Raw genomic sequence first — 13,011 nt, 5'->3', positions numbered from 1 at the left:
AATTCCTGGATATTTATACAAAGGACTGAAGGATGCCATGGAGAAAAATAATTAATACCAAGAAGTAAGACTATGCTCTTCATTTTCCTTTTTTCAACAATGAAACTTAATTTCTTTTATTTTGTGGGGTTTTTTAAACCAAAGACACTGAGACCTTAATAAAAGATAGGCGACAGGGACTGCCCTTGTATATGTCAGAGCTCCCTGGGCTTGGTCACAGCAAAGCAGCCCTTCCTGTCTCGTATGCATCTTTCACCATTTTCGCTGCCCTCCCCATACAGGTCCCTGAAATCACTGCCCTTAGAGGCGATTGGAAAGGCTCCCCCCCTCCCCCCCACCCGCCGCCGCCCCCGTCCTTTGATTCTTAGTGGGGAAAGGGCAGGGGCACAGGGGCGCGCAATGGCACCTGGTCCACCAGTCTTCCACCTGCCTATTCGGGTGGCACTTTCTTTTCACCTCAGGGACGCCTAACAAGCGGCACTATCCTCTGGTGAATTTTTGCCGAGTAAAAAAAGAAATGTTTGAGAAATACTGAGCTAATCACCTGACTTGCTCCGTATTTTCTTTTCCAGAAGTCAGGCCCAACTTCTGAGTTAATAGGAGAAAGCGAATCATTTCTATATTGGAACATGAGTGAAGCCCCTTAGCAGTCATGACTGACATCACTTCTCTGGACCTTGATTACATCTCATGCCCTTCACCTTATACATCTCCTCAAATTCCTGAGTCATGCTCTGTTTATGCCGCTGCTCTAGGAGCAAATTGCGGCAAGGACCCAAACAAAATGAATGACGCCAGCGTGGTGAAGGAGGGGTCACGGTCGGAGGGAGCCAGCCTAGCCCGCGGAGCAGCTGAAGGCGCAAAGGGCAACATGCAAGATCTCGCACTTCTGCAGTGGCCAAAGGAACCCAGGAACCCCGTTCTTCCTTTCCCTAGACTCCAGATCCCGGATCAGGTGGAAAAAGCTGGATTTTTGCCCTCTGTGTTTGTTTTTGGACCAAACCAAGAAACAGCGACAAAGAGGGAAGAACGGATCTCTAGAACATTTTTCCCCCCTTCAAGCCATTCTTAATGTCACAATCCCAATAAAATTCGAAGTACAGGATTTTCATGGTTGCAAAGAACTGCTCAGGAGAGTCTGGCTTGGAAAGAACACTGGGCAATCTGCCGCGTTTCTCCCTCCACCCCCCCCCCTTCCCCGCGCGGTCCGAACGCCGGGGGGGCGGGGCGGGGAGGCGGGACGTCATGACGTCACAATACCAAAGCGCTGCCGAGTTGTTTTTGTGTTCCCAGCTCTCGGGAAAAGCGGCTGGGATTTCTCTACCTGGCCGGTCCCTACCTGCGTCCGAGGGGACCCGACATCCCTTCTGAAAGCTCTGCCAAGCTGCGCAGCGACGGGAGCTGACATTTCTGAGGCAGTTCTGATACCTATCGGAGTTGGGCAGAGGGAAGCGCGACCGGAGGGACGCAACCATCAGCGACGGCGGCAGGCCCCGTCCGGGGATCTTGGAAACACTGCGGTCCATCATGAAGTTCCAATATAAGGAGGACCATCCCTTTGAGTATCGGAAAAAGGAAGGGGAAAAGATCCGGAAGAAATATCCGGACAGGGTCCCTGTGAGTGTAATGGGAACGGGGAGGGGGAGGGGAAGGCGATTAGCCGGGATCGTGGGGACGAGGGAGTGTGATGGCAGCCCTCAGGCACAGAAGAAGGGTGGCCCCTACGGTTACTGAGCCCTGAACGCCCTTCACTGCAAGGAGAGCCGGTGGAATGGACCTGGTTGCGGAGCGTTTGAAACCCATCTCCCCGGGGCCCGTCATCTTTAGAGCTGACCGCATCTTTAGAGCGGAGCCTACGTTTGAGTGACTCAGCAGGATTCAGAGATGTTCAGATTGGGATGTGTTCAAAATGCGGCCCTTTTGTGAGAGAAGGATCGGGTTGGGACCACACATCTCCCTTTGAGATCGCAGGGAAGTCGTTCTGGAAATCATTTGATGCAGTGAGGTCTGCGCCCCTCGATTTCTGGCCTTAGATGCTTCTCCCTTAACTTGGCTTTGGCCCTCATAACATTGGGTTTGGGAGGGAAAGGTTCGGAAGCCAGTGGATTCTTCCTTTTATTCCGTAAGAATTAGAAAGCGGCGGGGGGTGGGGTGCGCACCACAAGACAGGCCTGGCCCAGAAAACAAGGTCACGTTCTCTGCGCCACGGCCCGATTGCCTCATAGTTCTTGGCTCCAGGGGCATGTGTGGGGGCAGCCAGCCTCCCCCCCGGTGCTTATTCGATCAGATTGTACCTGGATACAATGCGGAAGGACTGAGGCCGGTTTTTTTGTTTGTTTGGCTTTTTTTTTTTTTTTTTTTTTTTTTTTTTCCCGGTTTTGGAAGCTGATTTATGTGGCTAAAATTAGCGCAGGCAGTGGGGAGGAACAGAAGAAACATTGAGGTAGCTTTCTGCATCCGGGCGTTTTTTCTATCATCCCCTCCCCCGCCACTTGCCTGGTTTTTCTCCAGTGTGGGCTGCGCAGCCTGATTGCAAGGCAGAAGACTTTGGAGTGTGATAGAGCAACCCCCGTTGGGTTTGGGAGATGGAGGCGCATTATACTTTTTAATTTCAGGCAGGGACATCGGGATAAATATTACATGCTATGTACAGGTAAAGTGATTGTGATAATCTGATATGCCTTCTTGACCTGCAGGTACTGTTTGGGACTCTTCTCCAAACCTTCCCTAACTTTCGTCGCGTTACAGCTTCTGGAAGCAACTTGGGCCTTATGTCAGCAGTAGAAACCCCTTACGGTCCTTTTCTTACGAGGAAGCAAGACATTAGGGCTATTCCATTCCCCCAGGAATTGCACACAAGAGTTTTTGGCTCAAAGGGGAAGCTAGCCCTATCACCCACCCAGTAAAGGATCCTTCACAAATTATTTGTTATGCTCCCTGGACCTTGGATGACTGCTTTAAAAGTTTCCCCCAATTTTGTGGTCATAGCGATCCTACTCTCTTATAATATTTTCAAATGACAACTGACTCTCATTGACTGGTCAGGTACTCTGTACCTGGCAATGTGTTACACGCTCTGACTTTATTCTCTTAATCCTCGCACGGTTGCGATCGCATTCTACAGAGGAAAGATCTGAAGCACCCAGAGATTAAGTATTCCCGAAGGTTTCCTGTGGCTCGTGTGTGGCAAAGCTGAGATTCTATCTCTGGTTTCTCAACTCGTACAGTTCTAGTCAACAGAATTAAGCAAGCGTGCCCTGTGTGCCTCGCACTGTTAGGTGTTGGAAATCAAGAAAAAAAAACATTGTGGCCCTCACAGTCAGAGTCCTAATGATGCCAGAAAGGTAACCCGCGGAGCAAAATGACTACCGTTTCATTCAGAACTCTCTTACGAAGCTCTGTTCCAGTAGCTCTGCCTAAGAGGGACAGGGACAGACTCTGAAATGGCCCTGTTCCTACCTCTAGTTAAAATTCCCATGTATTTCTTCCAAAGTGAGCACTTCCCATTTCAATCATTTACGTGCATTCACCCAGAATATTTCGACTAATCCTCCCTGTTCTTCTCCAGCTCATTGTTTGGTGTGAAATGTTTCACCTCTGATAATTTGTAAGCTCTTAGAACCATTACTCAGATCTCATGGCTCCTCCAGTTGGGTTTTCACCAGTTTATAGGCCTCCCAGCTGCTCCTTAGGTGCCCAGGCTGTGACTGTCTTTGCAGTTGTGATGCAGGAAGACAAGCTCTGCTTTCTGAGTTGTGAGATTCGATTCTGGTTCTGGGCAGAACCCTTAATCTTGCTGTTTACAGAAAAGAGGGTTAGGGTAAGTGATTTCTAAAGCCCCTTCTCACTGAACTGTTGGTGTTACCAAAGCAATCACGTACCCTGACTGCTCACATAACTCAAATAAGGTCCGGCCTTATTTCTTAGCTACCATCATAGATGAGCTCATGCCTTGAGAGGGCAGGGTTTCTGGAGATCTTAAATTATCTTCATAGCTACAGTGTATCGAAAACCTGCAACATTGTAGGAAATCTTTGGGAATAGATTAAAAATCTTTGGGAACAGTTTAAAAAACAGGTCTGTTTTTTAAAAATTTGTGAAGGGCCCTGTGGAATATCAGGCAGGTTGCACAGAAGAAGAAAAAAAGAAACTGACAACCAGAGAGGAAAAGCATCTAGCCCAGGGCCCATGAGCAGGGTTGGGATTCTTGGAAACCTAGAATATTTTCTGGTAAGCTCTGGCCTTAGCGATTACCCCTCTTTTTCCTCTCCAGATCCCAGCCTCCTGTCCCGATGTCTTATTTGCAGTCTATTTTATTGTCCTCTTTTTCTGCTCTCGTGCTTTCCATTGCTTCTTACTGATGGGAGCTGACACGTCTCAGGGTTCCTTGGAGAGACAGTGCTAGGCTCCGTCTCTTTCCCTTTGATTTCCTTAGCCTTGTCTTGCCTCCTGTCTGTCCTCATTGTTGGGCCTTCACCGGTCTCTCCCTGAACCTCTTGCTACTTTTTCTTTAAAATTTCTGATTCATGTATTTTTCTTTCCTCCGGTTTTTATTTTTAAATTTTTTAGTGGAACTGTATCCTTCTGGTCTTCCTGGTACTACAAGATTCTTTTTCTCCAGAAACACAGAATGATGTTTTTCACTATTTTTTTAACGTTTATTCAGTTTTTGAGAGACAGAGAGAAAGCATGAGCAGGGGTGGGGCAGAGAGAGAGAGGGAGTCACAGAATCCGAAGCAGGCTCCAAGCTCTAAGCTGTCAGCCCAGAACCGGACACAGGGCTTGAACTCAAGAGCAGTGAGCTCATGACCCGAGCGGAAGTTGGACGCTTAACTGACCGAGCCACCCAGGCGCCCCTGTTTTTCACTATTTTTTTAAAAGTTTATTAATTTTGAGAGAGTACCAGCAGTGGAAGGACAGAGAGAGAGAGAGAGAGAGAGAGAGAGAGAGAGAGAGAGAAAGAAAATCCCAAGTAGGCTCTGCCGCATCAGTGCAGAGGCCCATGTGGGGCTCAAACCCATGGCCTTGAGATCATGACCCAAGCCAAAACCAAGAGTCAGAGACTCAACTGACTGAGCCACCCAGGTGTTTTTCACTATTTTAATGTGTTCCCTTTCATTTAGTAGCTTCAGGCACCAAGTCCCTCCCTTTAAGTCCATCCTTGTATTTAGAAACAAATCTTCACATATTTGATGGATTACTGAAGTTTATTGTATCAGTACCACGACTGTAAAAGAGGTGTTGGAAAGTTCTCTTCCTTTAAAAGTCACTGGAATACTGTGGCTGAGAGGAGTGACCTTTGATCACACAGTTCCTAGGGATTCTGTTACTTCTGCTTCTAGAACTTTTCCGTACTTGCCATATCTTTAGTCAGGAATGATGGTATTTTCTAAAGTAAAAATCTAAAGCGATGGCTCTACAATAGATTTTAAATATTTGTAATGTCAATTAAATCATACAACAGATGTAAATACTAAATAGGGGTGCCTGGGTGGCTTAGTCGGTTAGGTGTCCAACTCTTGATAGCGGCTCAGGTCGTGATCTTGAGGTCGTGGAGATTGGGCCGTGTTGGGTTCTGCCCTGGGATTCTCTCCCTCTCTCTCTGCCCTTCACCTGCTCATGAGCCCGCGTGTGTGTGCTCTCTCTCTCTCAAAATAAATAAGCATTAAAAAATTATAAATACTTGTAATTACATAAACTTAAATATATTATTTAAATTGCTATTTAAAATTTTATGCATAGAGTCTTTAATTTTTATATATCTTCATTTTTTTCTCTTCATTACAGGACCATGTGATCTTTATAAAATTTGAAGTACTCTAGAAATATTTGATGTGGACGTTGAAAAATCCCGTAAAATAAACAATCAATATTGATAAATGGGTTATTGTAGTGACTTCATATTACAGGATATCTTACTATAAGAACTATTTAGTACTTCTTTGATAGAATAAAACCATGCCTCGAACGTGGTTTTTGGCAGTCCTTCTTGAAAATTTTGACAAAGTATAACACTTAAAGCACATTACCTATACCTTGAATAAATGGCATTCATAGGAAAGAATAAAACTAATAGTTACTCAGGGCCATCTGAGGAATGAGCAGTCCTCTCACTGCTCTTATTAAATACCAGGAAGTATAGATCCTGCGCCTGACAGGTAATGTGTAATCACTTAAAATCAAGGTTCTCTTTACTTTCCATCACGTGCCTCTATTCTCTTCTTAATGTAGTAAAATGAACTATAACCTCACTGAGGAAGCCCACGCCCCCATAGGTTTTTGTAAGAGGTAAGGGGGAATAAGAAATGGGAACGTTTTAATGGGTCTAGACAAACTCACTTCAAATAGGAGAACTGTAGGATGTGGAAGAAAAAAGACTAGATTCTGTTCTTTCTTCTCTCCTCCCCACCAGGTGATTGTGGAGAAGGCTCCTAAGGCCAGGGTGCCCGATCTGGACAAGAGGAAGTACCTAGTGCCCTCTGACCTCACCGGTAATGCCTTTTCCCTCTCCACATGCTCCTTTCCCATGGCCTTTTTGGTCCCGCCTGCATGCCTGAGATTGTGGGGTTGAGAGAGGGTAGAGTTGAAGAAGGCGGGTGGGATTCTCCAGATAGTTGGGGAACTCAAACAGGAGTCATTGCTAGTTCCCTTACGCATGTCCCGTCACGTGTCTTGTGTGATTTAGACACAGCAGAAGGCACGACATTGAAAGCAAAGACCAGATGCCTCTCACTTAAACCACTTATAGCCAGCTTTGTTCTTGTGCTATTCCATTTATTCCAAAAGGAAAATCAGAGGGAAGATCACATTTTAGAGAGTCTCAGCTGAAGACTTGGTCTCTTCCAGCTACGGTTTTTGGCAATACGTTTTGTAGACACTGTTTGGGATTACAAAGAATGTATTAATTCTTCACCCTAATGATCCTTAATGGAAGAACCAGTGAATCCGGGAAACACTGGGAAGATTTTGTAGGTGCGTTTGCCAGCCTTCTAGAACTTTTTCGGTATGTTTAATAGAAGGTACAGCATTGAACCCCACTTGTTACCCCAACTTTGGGATGAGTGATCATACTGAGATTACTGGAGTCCAGTAGACCTCTCCCCCAGCACTGGTTTGTCATAGGGTGCAACTGGGATGGAAGTGTGTTCCAGATTCCGTTTAGACAATGATAGACTATTTCAGTCTAGATGTACATAGCATTCCCTGAAAGTCATCCTCCGGCTTTGAAGGAAGATGCTGACATTACGTCTGAAATCAAGTAAAGCATCTGGAATTGAGTAAAGAGGGGAAGGGTTGAATAAGCTTCTCTGTGACCTGTCAGGGAATATGGAGGCTCCTTCGAGTTGTGCTTTCTATTTCTAAAGCTGTAGGACAGTATTTGGTTCTGCTGAGATTTGATCTAAAGCTGGTACTTAAAGGGAACCGATGCAGAATTTTTTTTTTTTTTTTTCCCCTGGGAATTACTCTTCTCATAATCCCTTATTTTCCCTAATTGCCTTCTTTCCTTCTTCCTTTATCTAGTTGGCCAGTTCTACTTCTTAATCCGGAAGAGGATCCACCTGAGGCCTGAGGACGCCTTATTCTTCTTTGTCAACAACACTATCCCTCCCACCAGCGCCACCATGGGCCAGCTGTATGAGGTAAGCGTCCCGGTCACAACAATACTGTGCAGTCTGCTGTTTTCTAGCCTTTGTTCCAGTGTCCGCTGATAACACACCTGGGAAGTGGGGCAAGAGGTGTTACTTACCTGTATCGCCTTACACACAGCGGTGTAAGGCACTGGGAGATTCGATGTCACTTATCCTTTAGGGATTGAGCAGCCTACTAGATTCATTGTCTTTGAATTCTCAGTTTTGCCTTATTCTGGTGTGGTCGTCTTGGATCGTCTCGATTGAAACCGCAAGCAATGGTTTCTGATTGCAAATTCCAAGTGAAATTCAAAATTCTAAGGCCAAGCCTTTAAATCAATTCATTCGTCTTAACAGACAAACTCGGTTGGAGGGAACAATTTATGTGATTCTGTTTGCTTGAATTGGTAAAGTGTCAGAATCTAATGAGAAACCTGTAGAAAAACACTTTGTCCTGCTGTATCAAAATGATTTCATGTGGTACTGTCTTCTTTCTGTGCTCGGTTAGCGAGTTGTGTCAACTTCTCCAACAATCTCTTAATCTCATTTTTATCCCGGAGCATATATTCCCCGTTAGCGTATATTCTGGTGTATGTATATTTTTGTATCTGTGTTTCCCTTGCTAGAGTAAGCTTTCTTAAGGGTCGTGTTCTTCTCCCGATACTTCTACGTGTCGATGCTCTCCCTGAAGGCTTTTTGTGAACTCAGAAGCCGAATTCCAGTCACTTTTGTTTGTTCTTTATTCTTCTTTTCGTGGAGTCTGACGACGCCTCCCGTACCTCCCTTACCAGGGTGGGTGAGGCTCAGAATCCTAAGTAACGAACATGATGTTTTCCAACAGTCCTCTTGTCTCTTCCCTCAGGACAACCATGAGGAAGACTATTTTCTGTACGTGGCCTACAGTGACGAGAGTGTCTATGGGAAGTGAGTGGCGGAAGCCGGCAGATGGGAGCACGCGGACTCGGGGGTAGGGGGAGGGGCGTGTGTGGGACTTGGGGAAGGAGAGGGAGGGCTCCCACGGTGGAGGAGACAGAAGGGGAAGACCTCTGGAAACACTACACCGCGCACACCGTCATCGTATTTTCACATGCCCAATTGATATTTTTTCGCTGCTTCCTCGGCCCAGGGGGAAAGCATGTCAGGACAGAGCTGTTGGCTTGGCTTGGATAGAAGAACGGAGATGATTTAATTTTCACATTTCGGAATAAACTTTCGTGTCACCTCGCAGAAGAGGCAGGAGGCGGGCAAGTTGGGGCCAGAGATGATTGGGGACCACCAGTGTCTTCCTGCTCTCCCTCCTCTTTGGGCAGAGGTTCTATTTTTGACACTTGCACAAGATAGGTAGAGAAAGGGGCTGCGGATGTTTTAGGACTTCTGGTAGTAGACCATTCCTAGGGACCAAAAGAGACCCGTTGTAGTTAAAACATTGTGACCCTGATCTCCCGTCTCCACACCTCCCCCATCCCAGTCGTTATCCCACAGGGTGCTGATAGACATGGGGCAGACATTTAGATGGCACGTTCTCACCACTGGAAAACGGGGGCCAGCCATGAGGGACGTTATGGTTATGAATATGGTTTCGATAGCATTAAACTGGAATTGACGAAGTTGGGCATCTCTGTCTAACCTGCTCTCTCTCTGGTGCCCCTTATCCCATACCTACCTTGGACATTAATGAGCCACAACCATTTCCAGTTACGGGCTAGAACCACTTCTTCAGCGTCTCCCAAACTTGGCTCCACGTATAGGGGACAGAGTTGTCTTTAGGATGGAAGGGGCAGGTATGAGGTGAGACCGATGGGCCACACCTCCCACTCAGCCAGGATTCTTGCTCCCTTGTTGCTGTCCCTTTAGTCCCATGCACACCGAAACACTAAGTGATGGCCAGCTGCTTCCTTACTTTGGTTTTCATTGACTGCAGCTGCTAGTTAGGAAAGTTTGAGGGGATGATTTAGTAATTCATGGGGATTCTATTGATTCTGAGTATTTTCACTTTGGGGATTATATGGGTGGGGGTGGGGAGCAGGAGTGGCACCCAGTCATGACATTTCAGTTCATCTCTGCTAATGCAAAGGGTCCTTCCTGTGGGTGAAATCTGTATCAGTTCTGTCAGCTGCAGATTCTTGTGTAATGAAGTTTATGCTGTCAGGCCAAGGAAATAAAATAATTGCATACCTTGAAAACCAACCACGAGTTCAGAAATGTTGCTTTTATTGAGTGTGTATTAGAATAGATGGCGTGTGGTCTGTGAGCAGGAAAGTCTGAGTGAGGGCGGCTGCTGGAAACGAATGCTCCCAGGGGCGCTTGCATGGGTCCGTCGGTTGAGCTTCTGACTTCCGCTCAGCTCATGATCTCCCGGTTCGTGGGTTCGAGCCCCACATCACGCTCTGCGCTGACAGCTCAGAGCCTGGAGCCTGTTGCAGATTCTGGGTTTCGCTCTCTCTCTGCCCCTCCTCCACTCGCTTTCTCTCTTTCTGTCTCTCTCAAAATGAATAAACGTTAAAAACATTAAAAAAAAAATGAGTGCTCACATAGGGCCACGCATAGACAGGTTTGCTCAGCTTTCCAGGGACCGTGAGTTACTGTTCCACGGCAGTTGTGGTGGGGCAGCGATGCAGGCTGCATCAGTGACCGTGTGCATGATTTTCTCCCCTGCAGATAACTGCGGTGTTAGTGCTTTACGTGTTTCCCAAAGCTGATGCTGGCATGCCGCCTGCGTGAGAATAGAGGCGGTCGGGGTGTGCTTGTTAAAAATGCAGATGTCTAGGCCTTGTCCCAGATTTCGCTGACTCAGAAGCTCCGCGTAGGCGTCTGTGTTGTTAATCAGCCCCTCGTGATTCTGCGGCACACTGGTGGAGAGGCTTGCTCTCTGTACCTCGTTTTGTTCTAAGTCCCAACCAAACCCGTTCTCTCTCTGTCTCCAAGTCGTGTCTACCTCTGTTGACTTAAAAAAAAAAATTTTTTTTAATGTTTATTTTTGAGATAGTGACCGAGTGGGAGAGGGGCAGAGAGAGAGAGAGAGAAGGAAACCCAGAATCAAGCAGGCTCCAGGCTCTGAGCTGTCAGCACACAGCCCGACGCGGGGCTTGAACTCATAAACCTTGAGATCGTGACCTGAGCCGAAGTCGGATGCGTAACCGACTGAGCCACCCAGGCGCCCCTACACCTGTAGACTTTTATGGGCTATACTGCAACCACCAGAAAGGAAATGGAAGTAGGTGGTTACAAAAGATCCATGGCAGGATCCCACCCACCCCCAAGCCATACCTGGTGTACTGATTGAGAAAGTTAAGTCTGGATTGACAGGCAACGAAGAAGGCCAACCCAGCAAGCACAGTTATGTAGGGAATTAAGGAAAGCTCTAAGGAATTTTGATTTTGACATCGGAGCCTTAAAAATGGACACCTGTCACTACTGACAGAAAAATATCAGGGTGGTGTTTGTGATCAAGTCAAATGGCGGCTAATACTTGATTTAACACACAACCTGTATTTTGAAATTAATAGACTGAACCCACTATCTAGGAATGAGATTAGGTGAGTGTTCAAAAACATTTTTTTAACGTTTATTTTTGAGATAGAGAAATAGAGCATGAGCGAGGGAGGATTGGAGAGAGAGAGAAGCAGAACTCGTGCTGTCAGCACAGAGCCTGACGAGGTGCTGGAACAAACCGTGAGATCATGACCTGAGCCAAAGTCAGACACTTAACCGACTGAGCCACCCAGGCGCCCCTAAAGTGAATGCTTAAAAGCAAGGAAATACGTGTCAGACCCCAGTTCCCCATACGCATTGGGAATAGTCCATTGGGAATAGTTCCTGTACTGCAGGAGACTCGGGCCATTGCTAAACCAAAGTAGTAGTTAAGTTTGGAGGTTCTTCCGGAGGTGGCCTTTTAGTTCAGTCTGTTTACCTGGATGTGCCTGGTGGAAGAAATTTGGGACATTACATACCATTAAAAAAAAAAAAATTTTTTTTAATGTTTATTTTTGAGAGACACAGAGTGCAAGCAGGTGAGGGTCAGAGAGAGAGGGAGACACAAAATCCGAAACAGGCTCCAGGCTCCAAGCTGTCAGCACAGAGCCCCACGTGGGGCTCGAACTCCCGAACCGCGAGATCGTGACCTGAGCTGAAATCAGACGCTTAACTGACTGAGCCACCCAGGCGCCCCCATTACATACCATTTTAGACCAACCCTCTGATTTTATAGTTCCGTAAAGTTGAATCGTAGCTAGGTTCAGAGGCGTTGCAGTGCCGTGATTGGGTGTGATGCTGTTTCCCGAAGAGTATCTCTCAAGCGTGCCTCCAGTGTTTCCCTGCCAGCAAAGCTTTAAAGCTGCTCTGGGCCCTCAGGCTGTCCTGTCGGTCTTGAACTGAAAACAGTTCAGGAAATGTCTTCTCATTACCCTTGGCCTCCTGTCCCAGGTAAGATTGACTTACCCTGATGCTTTTTTTCTGGAGACCAACGTTGAATGGTGTGTCAAAAAGCCCATTCTTCCCTTGGAGACCAGGATGGCGTTAGCATCAGAGATGAGGGAGTCCTTTGCTTTTGCCCTGTATTTTGGAAGATCTCAAATCCTAGCATGTCCGGTGAGCCGCGCCGTGGGTTTCGCAAGGATAGCCCTGATTTACGTGCATCGTCCTGATTTATTAATGGTTTCTTACTTCACTGTTGCAGGTTTCCCAGTGGACAAAATATACAGTCAATTCTCCTTATACAAAGTAAAAAAAAAAAAAAAAAAAAAGAAAGAAAAAAAAAATGGAGGTTTATTCCCCCCATCACCAGATAATGTCTGTGCCATCCAGGTACAGCATGACCCAGTATAGCTCTTACCCTGTGTGGGTAGCAACTAGAAAAACAAAAACAAAAAACACCACTTCTGAGTAGCGGACTGCACTGCTTCATAGCATTTTTTCCCCCCCGTAGGGCAGAATTGTTTTTTTTTCCCTTTGCTGTAGTGAACAGATTCTTCACTTCTGGAAAATAAACCAGTCGAGCAGTTGATGCCATCCAGTGTTCGCGAAACTTGTTTTTGTTTTTTTTTTGTTTATCAATAAAATTTATTATTTTTTTTAGTGTTTATTTTTGAGAGCGGGAGAGAGAGTGCGAGTGGGGGAGGGGCAGAGAGAGAGAGGGAGACAGAGGATCTGAAGTGGGCTTGGAGCTAACAGCAGAGAGCCCAGGGTGGGGCTTGAACACGCGAACCTCAAGATCAGGACCTGAGCCCCAGCCGGACGCTCAACCGACTGAGCCACCCAGGCGCCTCGATGCTACGAAACTTAATACACTATTCGTGTTTTCTTTTGAATATTTATTACTCTGACAGTTCTGCGCAGGCTCCAAGCCTTCCTCTTTTTTTTTTTTTCCCCCTTCTCCTGCATGAAA

General features: G+C 46.5%; 1 protein-coding gene across 1 annotated transcript; it reads left to right on the top strand.

Annotated features, from left to right (window-relative positions):
• The first annotated feature begins 1,254 nt into the window (after positions 1 to 1,254).
• On the top strand, positions 1,255 to 9,815 carry GABARAPL1 (GABA type A receptor associated protein like 1). Its single transcript, XM_019436393.2, has 4 exons — positions 1,255 to 1,617; positions 6,413 to 6,491; positions 7,522 to 7,640; positions 8,491 to 9,815. Exons 1-4 carry the CDS (start codon positions 1,528 to 1,530, stop codon positions 8,554 to 8,556), a joined length of 354 nt encoding a protein of 117 aa, XP_019291938.1. The 5' UTR covers positions 1,255 to 1,527; the 3' UTR covers positions 8,557 to 9,815.
• Positions 9,816 to 13,011: the final 3,196 nt, after the last annotated feature.

This window comes from Panthera pardus, unplaced genomic scaffold (assembly GCF_024362965.1).
Source record: "Panthera pardus isolate Hobbes unplaced genomic scaffold, ASM2436296v1 HiC_scaffold_6, whole genome shotgun sequence".
NCBI lineage: Eukaryota > Metazoa > Chordata > Mammalia > Carnivora > Felidae > Panthera > Panthera pardus.
Note: the sequence above shows the minus strand (reverse complement) of the source record. Positions and strands in the feature narration are given on the sequence as shown.